This window comes from Acyrthosiphon pisum, chromosome A1, assembly GCF_005508785.2.
Source record: "Acyrthosiphon pisum isolate AL4f chromosome A1, pea_aphid_22Mar2018_4r6ur, whole genome shotgun sequence".
Lineage (NCBI taxonomy): Eukaryota > Metazoa > Arthropoda > Insecta > Hemiptera > Aphididae > Acyrthosiphon > Acyrthosiphon pisum.
In genome coordinates this window covers 42,470,967-42,488,401 of record NC_042494.1, presented here as the reverse complement: position 1 = coordinate 42,488,401, position 17,435 = coordinate 42,470,967, and the positions used below count along the sequence as shown (strand labels likewise).

The window sequence follows — 17,435 nt, the reverse complement described above, 5'->3', positions numbered from 1 at the left end:
ATGATATCAGGGTTTTTATTTTCTAACTAAAAAGGAACTTAAATATAATATAAATATAAATGTACTTAAAACGTGCCAAATAAAACTGAACAATAACATAAAATGATTGTTGAAATCAATTAAATGTTTCATAATGATAAATTCTGTGTTGAATGTTTGATGTTCCATAAATTATAACTACCTAGTATAACCACGTTAATATAAGATCTATAATATTGTAGTTTGTCATACCACATTAATCTAAATAATCATGTTTAAGAACAGAAAACTACTTAAAACCCAGTTGAAAATGTATGTATAGGTAAAACGTAAATACTCGATGCATAACAAAATTAATAGGTAGGTTAGAACCAGAGAACCTAAAGAAAAAGTATAATAATTGCAGATAGGTAGGTACACTATAGAAACTTAAATTATGTACATGTTACAATACAGTTTTTTTTTTCGTTTTATAAATATAAGCAGATAATAAAACAAGGGAAAATGTCTTCAAATAATAATAATAATAATAATAATAATAATAATGAATGTAACCTATACGAAAGCGAGGTAGTGCATGAAATTAATTATTATTCATTACATTTGATGTGAATATGTAATATAATTTTTTTTACTGCGGTCAAGTCTACACCTTAAATACTGCGAGAATCGCGTGTTTGTAGAGAAAATTAGAATATAAAAACCAGGCACTGCGTGAACGGAATTCGTTTATAAAAGAAAAACGGCTATAATGTATATACACATAATTGCTGTTCGTATATTGTTTTTGCTTTTATTCATTTAGAGACATAATATAATAGACTTAATAATGGACTAGTTGCGGATTGTCGTCGGTTTAAAAATTACGTCTCGAAATAAAGAAATGGTCTACATATCGTATAATTATGATATTCATTTACGTATTATGTACGGATATCTAATGCCTAAAATATGTTATGTGTATAATATGTATAGTGTATACTGTATAATGTCATATTTTGTAGTTGGAGGTTTTGGTGTGGGGTGTTCAACGCCCACACACCGATAAAAGACTGATTTTCGTATTGTTTTCCCCTATCGCAATTTCACTTTCGAATTCTATCATGGACATAATATACAATATATCTAATATTAAGTACCTATAATACATAATAATATGTAGTTGCGGCGGAAGTTTACTAGGTATTAAAAATGTATTGCTCCGGACGATCAGAATAGTGGTTTGTATCGTAGAAAAATCGAATATTTCACGGCAATATAATAACCAATAAGAAAATGTACGAGACGCACACTATAGTGTTCACTGGATACGTAAAATGATCGCACGCGCGTCAAAAATGGCGTCTAATCGGGGACGGGGTTACAATATTATAAAAAAATCTAATACATTCCTGCAGTGCACATGTACCAAAGTTAGAGGGTATAATTTGAAAACGGATAATAAAACAAACAAACAAACAAAATACAAAATTAAGACGCTAATAATATATATATAGTATAGGTATGCAATGCAATACTATACATGCAACTGGGACGAAATATATAATAATAATAGTAATAGTAAAATTATAATATTTTTGCCTAATATTATTATATTTTATTAAAAATATTATAATAATATTATGATATTAACGACGTGGTCGCTACGGCGGCGACGGCGTTTGTCTCTAACTGCATCCGCACCTGTCCACCACCATTCCGGGCAACAAGCCGTAAATGATGTTGTAGTCCTGGTCGAAGTACAACATAGATATGGCGGACATCTTGCGGGGAGCGCAGCACGGACCGGTGCCCGGGTACGTGCCCGACTTGTTGGTGAGCTGGGCGAGGTGGGTGTGCGGATGCTTTTGCAGGAACACCATCGGACACTCTCCCGAACAGTAGTTGGCCTCGTACTTTTTGGGCGCAATGATCCAGTCCCAGCCGAATTCCTCGAAGTCCACCGTCAGTGGGAACCGGCAGCACAGCTGCTCTTTCGAGTTATCGTCGCAGTCCTTGCCCAGCACGTTGCGTTTGGCCCGCGACCGACGGCCGTCTTCCGTGTGCACCTCCAGGTATGGGATCTGCGCAAAAACCCACACGGATCAGTGACGACGTCGACGGGTGTGAAGGAATTTTGGGTGGTCAATGGGTGGGCCGGGGTGGTTGAGTTTCATTTCGTTGATCGCGGACCGCGCCGTGATCATAAGGGAGGTTTCGTTTCGGTCTCGTTTTTTTCTTGGTTTTCGCGGAATGTATGCGCGGGTAGGTGGTAAATATGATGATGTCCTGCCTATAATATATATACCGAGTGATTCATTTAGCAGAAAAAACTCTTCATTATCTCAAAAAGTGTTGAGAAAATATTTTTTTTATAAATGCATAATATTTAATGTGTTGCAATAGGAAATTAAAAATGTAGGCTAGCATTGAAAAAAGTTTAAAAAATTAAAACGATACGATAATTAATATAATATGTAGTAAGAAAAGTATTTTTTCTTTCAAAAATTATATTTCGTATAATGAACCCAAATTATGCAAAAAATAGAAACGTTAACTATATATTATGACTTATAGTTACAACTTTTCGGTATAACGAGGAATTATTGTTAAAAAGATCACCGCATGTGTTTACTCTACAATGCCACACGTTCAACGTTTATATTATATTATAATAATAATATTATACTTTATATATATGCATACGCAGTCCGGCGGCGTTGCGTGACATTTACCACCTAATATAGTTATTTATTATTATCATATTGTTATTACTATTTTTCACATTGTTATTCGGTGGATGCTATAATATCTACTACAGGTACGATTCGATCGGACTGCAGCGCGATAAGTCTTCAAACCGACCGCGCTGCAGCAGTCATAAATACGTCATAATTTACAATACATCGGTACGGCTACTCACTGCAATTATTAGGTATATCATTATCATAGGTATCCATAATATCAAGTATAATATGTTTTGTATAATAATACCTATGCACGTTAAATTATAATATAAGGCGACGCTGAGCTATATAAGTATGTAGGTATATGTTATTATTATTCGTACGTATTGGCACGATACAATCGAATCGCCGGCTATGAGAAGACCGAGCAGCAGCACTTATGAATTAAAATAGTAATAATAATAAATAATAACAATAATGATGATAAAATATTATATTATTGATGTTTATTGTAATATTATAGTCTCACCGCCGCTAAGAGGGAGGGCGCCTCCCGGAACGTTATCGCGGCGGCGGTGTATCATATACATACGTATAATATTCTTATGGATACTGGCGATTTCGATTTATTTTTTTCCTCACTCGTAATAGTAATAATAATAATAAAAAAATGAAAAAAATACGCATCGGTCGGTTTTCGCATTGTACTGTCGACGCCGCAACGACGTGCAATATAATATAAAAAATAGTGTACAACACAATAAAGTAGGTACGACGTCCGACGTATAGACCGGTCGGGGATACTTTCGGTTTGTTCGGTCGCGTCGGATTACTATCGTTGAGAGTTATCGCACGATTTTTACGGACCGTGCATGATAGTGTATATAGGTACAGTAAATGCCTCCGGTCCGGTCGCCGCATAAACGCTGCCGCGCCGTATACATATATACGATATATTATTATATTATATTATTTTATTATTTTTTTTTCCATCGGTATGTATATAATAATATAAAATCGTATTATCGTTACGTCACGTTACGTTATTATATTATACATATTATACATTACGTAGGTACGTACCTATAATATACAAGCCGATTGAGTTTGCGTCCCGACGGTACCGAATGGTTTTACGTAAGTTATTAATATTTATAGTTAAGGGGATAATATTGTCAGCGCACTGTATTTTGTTTTTTCTCTCTCAGACCCACGCGCAACATGGACATTTTGCATTCAGCAGAACCTATCTCGTGTTGGGATAGATTTAATGTTGTCAAAGTGAATCGAGTATTGAATTATTGAAAATTAGTATATTATGCGTTTGTACGTTGGCTCTTACACGACATATCTATCGATTTTTATGCGATATATCGACATTTTTAGATAGTACTTAATATATTTTGCATAAAAATTGAAATACCGTAATAAAGCAAATATATAGACAATGTTTTTACCTTTAAATTAAAATCACAACTTAGAAGAAAACTAAATTTACCAACATTTTTAATAAGTTTTTACCAGTAGGAATATGCCAAAATATGAAATAATTAGTAATTTTTATATTTTTAATTAGTAAATGGCCATAAAAACCTGGAACACAATTAGTATATACCTCGATAAATCTCGGTTCACAATTAGGAATAATTTTTTACCGAATGGTCGGAGATAATTTAAAATAGAGATACAATATAATAATATTAAGTAGGTAGGTACACTATATTATATTATGATACGGATTAGTATTCAATCGTAGGACAAAAGTAATAATCGTTTAATATTTAGTTTATTCAATAATTCCAGTCGTAACATTTATAATTTGTTTTAGAAACTATTCCTACTTATAGGTACCTATATAATAAAAATACATTTATACATTGTTTTATATTTATAATATTTTAATATATCGCTACCTGCAGCTAATGTTTTGTCTTTAGTTTTTCGGTTTACACTTTAATCTATAAAATATTATACAAATAGTGTTTGATTTTATATATTTTGGACAAAAAAAATGTAGGCGTTTTGCATATTATGCAAGCCATTACACGCTGAAATCGTATACTACGTACTTAGCTCTATCATCCATTCCATATTAATAATGTAAACGGTATGGTTGATTTTTTCGTCTATATATATTATTATATATAAATAATTCACAAATATATTTCATAAATAATAACAATACAACAGTAACTATGATACATATTATTATATCGTATATGGAATAATTGATTTGTCTTATATAACTATTATAAAATATTAGTTTACACGCGTCATTGGGCGACATGTGGAACGACAACGGCGGAGGAGGCGGTGACGCAAAAATAAAAAAGACTCCGTTTTAAAAAATAGTAAAATAATAAAACAGATAAAAAAGGTGTATTTACAAAGAAACGTGTTGCGAATAAATAATACAAAATAATATGTGTTATTTTTTATTATATCGTTATACAACATGAATATAATATTATAATAATTAGCGGAGAACGAGGAATATACATCGTATTATAAGCATAATAATATCGAAAAATTCTAATGTCATCGACAACTCAGCATTATATAAATATAGGTTATGTTTTTCGCTTATATCGCATTTTAGCGGATTGAATTATTGACATCATGATATTTATATCTAGCACAATATCATAGTGTGGAGCGAAAATAATACGACATGTCAGTGTGTATGTGTGTGTTTGTGTGTGGTGTGTGTTTGTATGTATGGTTCGCAGACACGTATCATGGGAATCTATTGGGTAGATGCAATTGTTCAAGTTTACCCACCCAACGAATCGTGATCCTTGATGACAAAAATATACGTGCTTATTTGCGTACGCGTACGCGCGCGTGTGTGTGTGTGTGTGTGTGTGTGTGTGTGTGACGTCGGTAGTGGAAGGTGAGCGACTGGCGTTGCCGTCGATTAGCTACAGCCACACCTTTCCACCACCATGCCGGGCAGCATGCCGTAGACGATGTTGAAGTCGGGGTCGTAGTACAACATGGATATGGCGGACATCTTGCGGGGTGCGCAGCACGGTCCCGTGCCAAACTTGGTCATCTGCACCAGGTGCGTGTGTGGATACTTCGGGAACAGCATCGGGTCACACACGCCAGAACAGTAGTTGGCCACGTAACGCTTGGGTGCGATGATCCAGTGCCAGCCAAACTCCTCGAAGTCGACCGTCAACGGGAACTTGCAGCACCGGGTTTCCGTGGACGTCTCGTTGCACGTCAGCCCGGACGCAGCGTTTCGCCTGGCCCGGGACCGGCGGTCCTTCCGAGTGTGCACCTCCAAGTACGGGATCTAACAATATTATACGGACCAATCGGATTATAGAGTTGACGACGATGGGTACGCTTGTTTTTGGGGTCTACGGTGTGAATGTGTGTTTGTTGGGTTGTGCACGCCAAGAGGTGGAAGTATATGATATTATAGGTGTTATATATTATATGGTGTTGCAGTTATTGCAGGTGTTGGTGGTATAGGTGGAGGTGTAGGTGGCGGTGGTGGGTGGTGTGTTATAACAGCGGGTACCGACTGCACAGCGGCGGTGCATCAAAAGAAACCGTGAACGAAACGGTGGCGCACAATCGATGGTCGGTTGGCGGAGGCGGAGTGGCGGGAATGTGACGGTTGAACGGACGATAAAGATTTTGTAATTTTCGAGAAAAAAATAACCATAAACGATGGGCCTAGAGAAAGAGAGAGGAGAGAGAGAGAGAGAGAGTTAAAGAGAGTTAAAGAGATTGAGTTAGTGAGTGAGAGAGAGGAGAGATTCTGACGTGTGTTACACTTCGACTAATATATATAATCTTCCACGTTCGATTAACACACTGGTTTTTTTTTATATATTTATTTATAACTATAATTATTATTACACATATTATATAGGAGGTACCTATACTATTAAATATTAATATTAAAATACGTGTTTACTATTATTATGTTATTAGGATACCCTTCTCGACGAGCATTTTCGATTTTCGATTTTTTTCTTTCTTTAATCCACCGACAGACGGTCGCAAGAAAAAAAAATGATATATATATATATATATATATATCATATTATATGCGTGTGTGTGTGTGTGTGTGCGGTTATTTCGCACTGCCATCATGCCTGTGGCGCGTACAATGACGTGCGTATAATGTTACGTTATTTTTTCGCGATTCGTATAATGTATAAAAGCCAGTCGACATTATTATACCATCAGGTGGGTTATGCACGCCGTAAGGTATATTATATTATGTTATGTAGTCGAGTGCAAAGTGTATCGAATTATTGCCCGGTCAACAGTTTTCTAAAGCGCGTTGCTCAATAAATCGTCGGCGATGTTACAATAACGTCCAAGTTCACCGGTATTATGTTAAATAAAAAAAAGTATACCGTTTTCTTTCCGCGGGATAATCCCCTCTCTCCGACCTACGATAATAGTTTAACATGTACAACGAACCGCGCGTAGTTCTTATATTATTATAATACCATACCACCGGAGTTATAATTTAATTATATTATGCGGTTATTATTAATTAATTCACGATTCTTTTCATATCGTCATGTGTCCGGCATATTATACAATAATTATACATTATAATCATATCATATTATACGTTTATAACATAAAATAATGGGTATTCCATGATACGATAATATACAATGCATGGCTGGTGAGTATAATAGTAAATTAATTATAACGTACCTCGGTCATATCTTCTCTTTTCCTGGCGTCTGTTACATAAGGCGTCCTGACGTGCGTGATGTTCTTGTTCGCGTAGTACGCGTGCACCGATAGTGTCAGGTTCTTGGCCCCGTCCGTGGTCTTGAACCAGTCGGACATGCGCCTATGTAGGTCAATGGGCACCCAGCCAGGTTCGGTGGAGTTGACCACGCGCTGAAAACACGCGAAAAATGACAAATCAAAACAAAATAAAGACACGTGGAGTGTGAACGTTATGTCACTATAATATAATATATTATTATACTCTCAACTGCGACGTCAAGTAATAATTAATTAAGCATAGGTAATTGTCATATAACCGATAAAGTTCATAGATTATATTGTAATATTGTAAATCGTATAATATTATGTATATTGATTGTCTGCGGAAATTAATTGCGTAAACTTTAAACTTGATTAAATTAGGCTCATCGCATCTGGGCGGCTCACCTTTATGTTTGCCACAGGCACGTGTGTATGTGGTTGCTGCATGCTGACCCTGAATACATCGATAATGACCACCGGGTCATCGATGACCACGTCCTGCCGTCTCTTGTACAGCCACAGGATTGCTTCGGTGATTCGTTGCTGGCCCGTCTGCTCGGAGAACGTAAAGTAGAGCGGATATCGGCCGTTTAGTTTCTGCGTCGTGGGATCTGTGTGCCGCACAAAAACCGACCCCCAACAAAAGGGTGGCGGTCGGTATTTATTATTATTATTATTATTATTATTACCATTACACCATTAATCGTGTTTATTATATTATTATGAGTGTTCTGTTTTTGTTATTTTTGTTATTATCATTTTTATTATTATTATTATTATTATTATTATTATTATTATTATTATTGTTACGATCGAAACGCCATCATTATAACCGCGTTAGGCAGCCTTCAAGGGACGAGCATATCATCAACCCCGGACCCAGCGGCAATTTCCCACGCACGCCAACGCACCATCACGTGCACCGACAGTTTATATATTATAACATCGCCCCTAAAATATTTTATCGAACTTTTACTAAGATATTTTCTGATCCCGTCAAGGTGCGATTAAGAAAAGAATAAAACCCTAATATAATAAGAAAAACATGTAATTCGCCTAATCATCGTCTACAATATATAATATAATAAAATAATATATATTATATAAAAATTATATACTTATTTTATTATTTACATCATGTACCTATATTTTATAATAGGTACATGTAATCTGTTCAACCTTAATTTTGTAATGTGGACGGTGGGTGAGACGACAATCAATAACCATCTAATGTGTACCTACATTATATTATAAATAATGTCGATTATGTATATATAATATTATAACAACGAACGCGTTTAAAAGAGTACATCATCGTCATATGTAATGGTATGAATCATTATGAATTATGGTTATTACGAATATAGCATGATATGTGTATAAAATAGTCAAATCTTCGCGGTGCACTCTGCGTCTGACTGCGCAACGTACGAAACGAACTTGATTCCGTACACGATAAATGAGGCGCACACATTCTATAGTGCCATGACAGCTTGACACACGAAATTTTTTTTTATAAGAAAACATTATAGAATAATCTAATGTCTCAAAACCAAATTGGCCCAACCTTTTAAAAAAATGTTGTTTAGATGATTAATTTAAGTACTAGAGTCATCGCCTAAAACGGAAATGGTGCGGATACCTAAGCTTATGCTAAACTATATCGTAAATGGACGGACGACGGTAATCTTCATACACACGAATCATTGTCGTATGAGCAGTGAGCACAATTTCAATCTTCAACTGGGGGAGGGGGTAATTAAATCAACTATAAACCGAGTAAGCCTCATGGGTAGATTTTATCACTTATATTATAAACTTCCAAAAACATGTCCATCTTGTTTAATACAATCACAAAACACATTAAGTTTAATGATTATAGGTAATTACCAACAGCTAAGTACTATTATAAAGCCCCTTTATTGGAAAAGAGGTGGATGTTTGTACAAAATATTTGTGAATGCAAGAGGTAATATCTTTTATATAATATTGAATTCGTAATAATATATTTTATGTTAAAACAAAAATTATTTTCATAGGAATTCATAGTTATTCTTTAGAATTTATAACTGGAGTTTAGGAGGGGCTAATTTTAATATTTTAGTTTAAATAGGCATAGCCTCTCCGGCTCTCCCAATCCCCCCCTTGAATTTCGCCTATATAGAGTGTAACAGAAAGATATGACAGATTTGTTTTATCATTTTAGCCTTTCATAACATGATAATATATTCTTATTGTACGTAATTGTTTTGTATAGATTGTACTTTTTTCTTCTCTAAATAAAAAATAAAGTAAAATGGTGGTTCAAAATGTTCAAATAGAATTATTCTACAGACATTTTATTGGTTAGTGCAATAGTACCTTTGTGGGAGTATTGGTCGTGTGTTATTAAGCTGCTCTAGCGTCATGCTCCTCTACACATGTCAGAATAGTTAGTTTTCAGAGGTCTATCTATGGGGTGGATCTACTGGGTTCAAATGAGTTTATAAGTGAGAGGGGTGACAGCCACCCACTAGCAATTTTAAATCCAGTTAACAATGTATTAAAATTATACCTATATATGTACCTACGTTCTTTGAATTTATAATATGATGTTTTTGATCATAATCTATGTAATCTTATATTAATTATATTATCTTAATTAAGCGTGCAACGCAACGGGTTTGCGTGCAATGCACCTCCAAAATTACTCAACCGATTTTGATAAGTTTATGCTCAATGTGTGTAATTTGGTCCAACTTAAAATATAGGATAGTTTTTATCTCGACAAATTCCCCTTAATTCTTTTTATTGAACATTTAAGAAATGATTATGAGATTGAATATTGCAATTTTTGTTTATAAATGATTGGTATTGCCTTAATAGGCAATTGGTTACATTTTACAGCATTATTTTAATTAATTGCTATTGGTTACTGCTCACAGTATTATTATAATATTAATTTTTTTAAATTAAAATATTTAATGCAATAATTATTGATCTAAAAGATTTTTTTAATTAATTTCTTTAAGTATGTAGAGATAGTTTTTTGTAGAGATGGTTTTTTAACAGACAACGAATCAATGGTTCCTCTAATGATCTAGATGTGCATTAAGAAAGAATTTTCCGATATTCGTATTTTAAAGAGGTGGTCGCAATATTGAGATTCACCGTGGAAATTGAAACTTTTTTTGTTTATATAATTGTCGCCATTGGTTGCCATTGGTTGCAGATTATAATTATAGTAGTACCTACCTACCTAGTATAAATTATTATTATTATTTTTTTATATATATAAATCGTTGCCATTGTTTATTTGGGTAGATCAGGTACCTATATTATGTATATGCATGCATCAAATCGTTGCGTTTAAAAGGCCTCGATTAAAGAAACCTTACCTTTAAATGAAATATATGTGTGTAGCTTATATTACCTATATTCAAAAACTACTCAATCGAATTTGATGGAAATCTAATTTTTGTTTTTAGAGATATCAGAAAAGTAGTTAGGATAAATAAACAAAGTGCTAAATCTAATCCGCGACTTGCGATTGCCCCATCTAGGTCGAATTATTTGATTTCACATAGGTTTATTGACGCCGATTTGTCAATGAACTGAGTTACACTAAAACTGAGATACACTCAAATCGATAAACACTTATACAGCGTACATAGGTACCTACTATATAATAATATTATGATTTGCCACAACAACATAATGCACATGGGTGAAGCCGGGATATTCAGCTTTAGTAATATATTATATTTATATAAAGATAAAATGTTTATTGTTCCTAATATAATATAATATATAATATATTATTCAAGTATATACCTATTTATCTAATTGTATCAAATGTCGTATACAACTAACATACTAAAAAAAAACAGCAGGGTGCGGGGTTGAAGTCCCCAATAGCGTTGCTATATTGGGAAAACAATTTCGTCGTTCCCCACCAATTCACACCCATCCATTATTATATATAATATATACCCAACCACGGACAGTCTCAAAAGTTTACAGACCCAAAAACCGATCGACAGCGCGCGTGATCATCATTCGGTCGCCGCTGCGGTAGGGTTTCCGTCCGACCACTTGATATTATACGCGTTCTCTTCCCCTCGTCGTATATTATACGCGACGTGACGCGCTCGGTCGCCGGCCCAACCACCCGCCAGTCATGCTACCGGCTGTACACACGGCCAATTGACCACCACGCGCGTGACGCGACACGATTATAATAATAATATTATTATTATTTTGTCGACGAAGCGGTTGAAAGAAGTCACTGATCAAATTCGAAAACGACGGCCGTCGATGACGCCCACGTCATATTATACTCCCGGCATGCCGCGGAGCATCTATTTGCTTAATATATTATTATAATAAATATATAATAATAATGATACACACAAAGATAAAATATACCTGTCTAATAATAATTATGTTCGTGTCTGATAATAACGGGGGTAAAAAAAAAATGAGAAATAAAAAAAAAAAAACGGAAGAAACAGGTTAAACATGTCGGGAAATAATTACGCTATAGATAATAATTCACATTTCTCGGAACAGCTACTTTATGGTCGACGCGTTGTATTCGGCGTAAGTACGCAAGAATCTGCCATGTATTATGTACCTATAATATATATAATAATAATATTTAATGCACAATAGTAATAATATTTCTCTCGCTCCGTCTCTCTAAATCTATTTCTATCTCCGGCATTATAACCACACGCAATACTCGATTTTCTATACGTACATTTTATATTATTATTATTATAAATTTTATGTACGCATGTGCGTGTGTGCAATGTGCCTATGTGCGTCCCGTTAGAAAAAACGTAAACGTTAAACGTCGCATTTTTATTACGATACTCTATAATATTATGTGCACGAGTGGTGTACAACACACAACATACACACACACACAAAAACATACCCGTGCAACACTGCAACCCACATGCCTTCGTACAAAGCGTCCCACAGTGGGAAACGTTGCATTATTCGCGAGTTATATACTGCAACTAATCATCTGACGGATTGAGGTTCGGGCAAGATAAAGATGATAATATATGCGTCGCGTGTCGCACACATCTATATGTTATGTATAAAAAAATAAAGTATAATAGCTGTGCGTATATCGTTTTAATGAAATATTGCAGAAATTTGAAGTCGTTTTTTTTTTGCAAATCAATGTTATGGTCCGAAAAATTGACGACAGGCCAATATAAAAATAATAATAATTTATACAGACGCAAATGTGATAAAACACAACGAGTTGACCCGTAATAATAAATTGATATCGCATATTATAATAATATTATATGCATAGAAACAGGGGCGGTATTTTGGGTTGTTGAAAAACCCCATCAAAAAAAATTCTAGCCACGCACCTGCACACAAGAACAAATGGTTATAACATCATAATAATCGTGTATTTGAATATCGTAGGTACCTATAGTGACTATAATATGTTATCATCCGAACATCATTAGGAAGTTATATTCACTTCAGACCCAGATCTGGAACTACATTTAAGACTGACTTCCGTACGATAATTATACGCTTATAGGTCTTAAATTTTAAATTAATTATAATACGTGTATACGTCCCATTATCAATTAGTATGATCCACAATTTTATTATTTTTATTTTTTAACTATGTATTATTAAAAAATATATTAGTTTTCATATTTATTCAATGCTCATACTAATTATCGTATTTTGTACTCTACAATTCTACATACAATTTACAATAATTATATAATTGTTAAAAACGATTGAAATACATTTGAAAAAATAAAGTTTTTGTATTTCTGACCATTGTTTAGTGGTATTAATGTAAAATATTTTGTATTTAACTAATTTGGTTACAGAGTTAATAAATTGTAATATTTAATAAGCTTAATAAAAACTGTTAACACGCTTATTTGTGAACGGACAAATGTTGTGATTCAGCAAAAAGTAGTTTTTACACATAAAACGATGTTGAATGATGACACGCTATTATAATTTAACAAACACTAAAATTGTTTAAAAGATTATTTATACTTTTAAAAGAATATGCTCGTTTATTTCGAAATATTCTTTTACACAATTTGCGATAATGCGATTTGTATGTCAAATAAAAAAAATATTTGCTGAAAATGACTAAATATATATCTAAAGTGAATACAACATAATAATCTTATATCTGAATGACTGAATGAAGAAAGATGTACAGCCTTAAGGCAACATTAATTCATTGGAAATAACATAAAATAATTTAATAAAGCTGTTCTCACGACAACAATTAACATAATTAAATTATATTATCTTTTTATGATAGCAAAAAAACGTTATCATCCATTTTGCAAGTAATATAGTCAATATTATTTAGTGAATGGAGAAAAAATTATTAGTCTACAATAATATATTGAACGAAGAAAAGTAAATTGCAATAATTGAATTCAATTAATAATACACAATAACTTGGACAATTTTATGTTCAGACAATTTCAATTCGATTCTAGGTTTAAACCACTATATACTTTTCTAAAATCGTCACACTTTACTATGCGCCACGCAGACTGTCCGCCGAACCACTTCATATAATAACAATAGCATAATATACATAATATGTCATAAAGAGTGTACACAATATAATATTGTAATATATTATATTGAGCGAAAACCTTCCCTAAGAAGTATTCATGCTGACTTAGACCTGCAGGTATCCGCGTGTACGATTTGCTCGCGGAATCCATGAACCCGGCTGTATGGTTAGGTATGTAGTGTGATATAAAATAAATGATGATGTGATTAAAATACTACAATTTATGCATAAATATATAGTGTTGTGTGTGAGTATCCTATACATTGTTGTATACGTGTACGGGATATTTACAAAACACCTCCTCCGTTGAGCCGAGACCGGGTGCATTAAACCCCGTGAAAGATCGATCGATATTCCCTTTCCCTAATATATACAATATATCGGTACACCCGCAGCTAACATTGTGAGCATACCTATACCTATATATATAGGTATATATTTTAGTCACCGATCATTATGTAACCACACTATATGTCTGTTAAGTAGGTACTATATACATGTATTATTATTATTATATTACAGGTGTATGTTACTTAAGCAACCCTGAAAATTCGTACTAGCCGATGACGGCGAATTATAGAGCTTCACCCTTAAGACGAAATACGAGCATCCCGGAATTGACTTAGACAGTTTTTTTTTGTCTTTTATCATATTAAGCCTGACAGAACACAGACATGTTATAGCTTATAGGTACTTATAAATTTGTTGCACGTGCTGTAAAATTACCTAGGTACCTTACCTAAACAGAGTTGAGTTAAGCGTGCCGTCAATTACACGTACGACCTCCTCCATCCGTGTAGACGTAATAAACGAATACGGAGTATAATATAACGACCAACGATTCTACTTTCGTTTCGCCAACAATAAACTATAAATTATAATGCATAACAGTGCATATTCATTTTAATCATAATTCGTGAAGTAAATTTATTCTTTTTTAAATTTAAATCGTATAAAATATAATTTATAATTTTATTTTGTCGTTATCAAAATATTAGATTTAATTGTGTTATATCGTGATATAATTTGTGTGTGTGTGTTCACTTGAACGATTAATTCATTTAAAAATGCATTAGTTTAATTATATATTACATTAGGTTTTAATTATATTCAAATTTTATGACGATAAAAATAACAATAATTTGAATATTGTTTATCATATTATAAAAAGTAATATTAGATTAAATATTGAACTGGTATTTAAAATATGCATGAACTATATAAAAACATTAAATATAGTGTAAAACGTACCTATTATGTATTATAATATTTCATTGTTATCACTTTAAAAATACAAAAAGGAACGTATAATCACTATAACGTGTTTAATAAATTATTCATATAAACGAAACCGAAAGTATAGAACGTAAACCAACATTTATAAATATTAAACAAAAACTTATAAAACAATAAATATAGAAACTAAATCAATATTTATTTAAGTAACTGCGTAACAAAATAAAATTCTTTAATAATATTAATGTTACAAAGTTATGTCGGTAACTGCTAATTTTTATTTGTATTCATGGTATAAATTATAATATCCAGATTAAAGTTATACATTATTAAATAGTTTGATCCTATCATATAATATAACTCCAGTTGTGATTTTAAGGGGGCCCCGCTAATAATTGGGTAATTCCTTTAAATATTAATGTCATTATTAAATAATAACAATTTATGAAAATTAATCACAGTAAATATTATAAAAGTTTTAAAATATAAAAAGAATAAATACGTAAATACGCTTGGACAGTTTTTTGTAAGGGGATGAAAACAATTTTTGCAATTTTTTTGTGCTATGCAATAATATGTTTAGCCTATTCTTTATGGTTTTGTCAAAACCGTTACTGTATAACTCATGAGTGTATAATTTAGACTAATTATATTTATCAAATACAATTTCACATTTAACAACTTTTTGTGTATGAGTTTATTAATAATAATTAATAACCAATAGCTGGTAATAAACTTAACAAATTGAAAAATATTCATAAAAATTTCATAACAGTTTTATGAACGATAATTTCTCATGTATGTAATAAAATACCACAACAACATAGGTAACTAAGGTAATACAAATAAGTTTTTCACTCCCATAAATTGTAATTGAATATACACCATACTATTATATTAGATGTACCTATAATGTAAAGAGATTATTGATCTTTAACGTTCATATTTATTAAAACAAATATTGCTTGTGGATTGTATATGACGAATATAATATATAATATCATAAATATTAACTAAATGATCGAAACGCTGTTGAGAAAATTATATATAAAATAAATTCTAAACGTGCTTTTACGAATGTATTCTACAGAGTAAATGAAATTAATAAAACCATGGTTAAAGTTGTCTATTTATATTGTTGAACCCGGTAAATCACAATAATGACATTTCAAATTATTCGTTAAATCGAAAGAAAAAACGTTAAAAATATAAATTGCTCCTGTGTCAAAGGTTTACCTAAAAACGAGATATCAAATATAATATATATTATATAGTATACCTAGTACCTAATATACCTATATATTGTTACCTATATATACCGGGATTTTTAACAATAAGATAACTGTGGATATATGATGACAAGTATATGCATAATATTAGAATGCATACACGATATAACCGCATAATCCAAAAGTTGAAAAATTTCACGAAATGGTTAAGAAAGACCACTGCTCGCATAAATCGTGAGGACGTGTGACTCTGACGGACTTAGAAAGCACAGCGTGATGATTTTTTTCGACCCATATAGGATATATACTAGTGATTCTACTCAACCTAGGGGGCACTACCTCCTTGGAGATCACCAACTAATTGTTCAAAGACACCAGCTGATCAGCACATGGTATAACCCGTGTAATGTACACGTTAGACAAATAAATTCAAGTGTCGCAAAATAATCAAATGTCTAATTCAACGTATTAGCATTATAAAGGGTTGAGAAACACTGCGGGTAAAGTCCAAAGGTCGTCCGGAATTGTACTTACGCGGCTGAGCGAACGCTATGAGCTTGTGCGTCTTGACATGATAGTCGTCGTCGTCGTTGGTGTCGCCGCCGTTGTAACCGTTGATGTTGTCCATAGCTGCGGTAATCGAGTAACCGGTCGCTTCATCGCTCTGCATGTCGGTAGCGCTGTCGTCTAGGTGGTGCGACTTGTGCCGGATGTGCGGGAGCACCACCACCGAACCGCTGTGGTCGGTGTTGTACTTGCGCATGAGATCTTGGAGCGGTGGCAGATCGGTGGGCACCCGAGGCGGCAACCGACCACCGAACTCCGGCGGCCGCTGCATGCCTAGCTTGTTCAGTATCGACGCTTTGATCAGCTCGATGCTCAGCGACTTGATTCCATCGTGACCCAAACAATTGGCGCATTGGACGGCGGCCGGCATCCGCGGGGACTCGTTCTCGCCGCTGTCAAAGTCCTGCTGACGGTCGGCGGCGG

General features: G+C 33.5%; 2 protein-coding genes across 2 annotated transcripts; both read right to left on the bottom strand.

Annotated features, from left to right (window-relative positions):
- Positions 1–1,646: 1,646 nt before the first annotated feature.
- Positions 1,647–3,874, bottom strand: LOC103310351 (growth/differentiation factor 8-like). Its single transcript, XM_008188378.1, has 2 exons — positions 3,860–3,874; positions 1,647–2,042 (listed from the first exon to the last, which is right to left on the bottom strand). Exons 1-2 carry the CDS (start codon positions 3,872–3,874, stop codon positions 1,647–1,649), a joined length of 411 nt encoding a protein of 136 aa, XP_008186600.1.
- Positions 3,875–5,005: 1,131 nt separating this feature from the next.
- LOC100569281 (growth/differentiation factor 8) lies at positions 5,006–17,429 on the bottom strand. The gene is made up of 4 exons (XM_003246879.3): positions 16,980–17,429; positions 7,809–8,014; positions 7,341–7,532; positions 5,006–5,946 (listed from the first exon to the last, which is right to left on the bottom strand). The coding sequence occupies exons 1-4, from the start codon at positions 17,380–17,382 to the stop codon at positions 5,563–5,565; spliced, it is 1,185 nt and encodes a 394-aa protein (XP_003246927.1). The 5' UTR covers positions 17,383–17,429; the 3' UTR covers positions 5,006–5,562.
- Between the last annotated feature and the right edge of the window lie 6 nt (positions 17,430–17,435).

What these genes read in the sequence shown, in the direction of transcription:
- LOC100569281 (XM_003246879.3), bottom strand. Translation starts at nt 17,382, where the DNA reads ATGCCGGCCGCCGTCCAATGCGCCAATTGTTTGGGTCACGATGGAATC. An exon ending in TGCCTGTGGCAAACATAAAG is followed by an intron (nt 7,533 to 7,808) that starts GTGAGCCGCCCA and finishes GCGTGTTTTCAG; the next exon opens with CGCGTGGTCAACTCCACCGA. An exon ending in AAAGAGAAGATATGACCGAG is followed by an intron (nt 5,947 to 7,340) that starts GTACGTTATAAT and finishes TAATATTGTTAG; the next exon opens with ATCCCGTACTTGGAGGTGCA.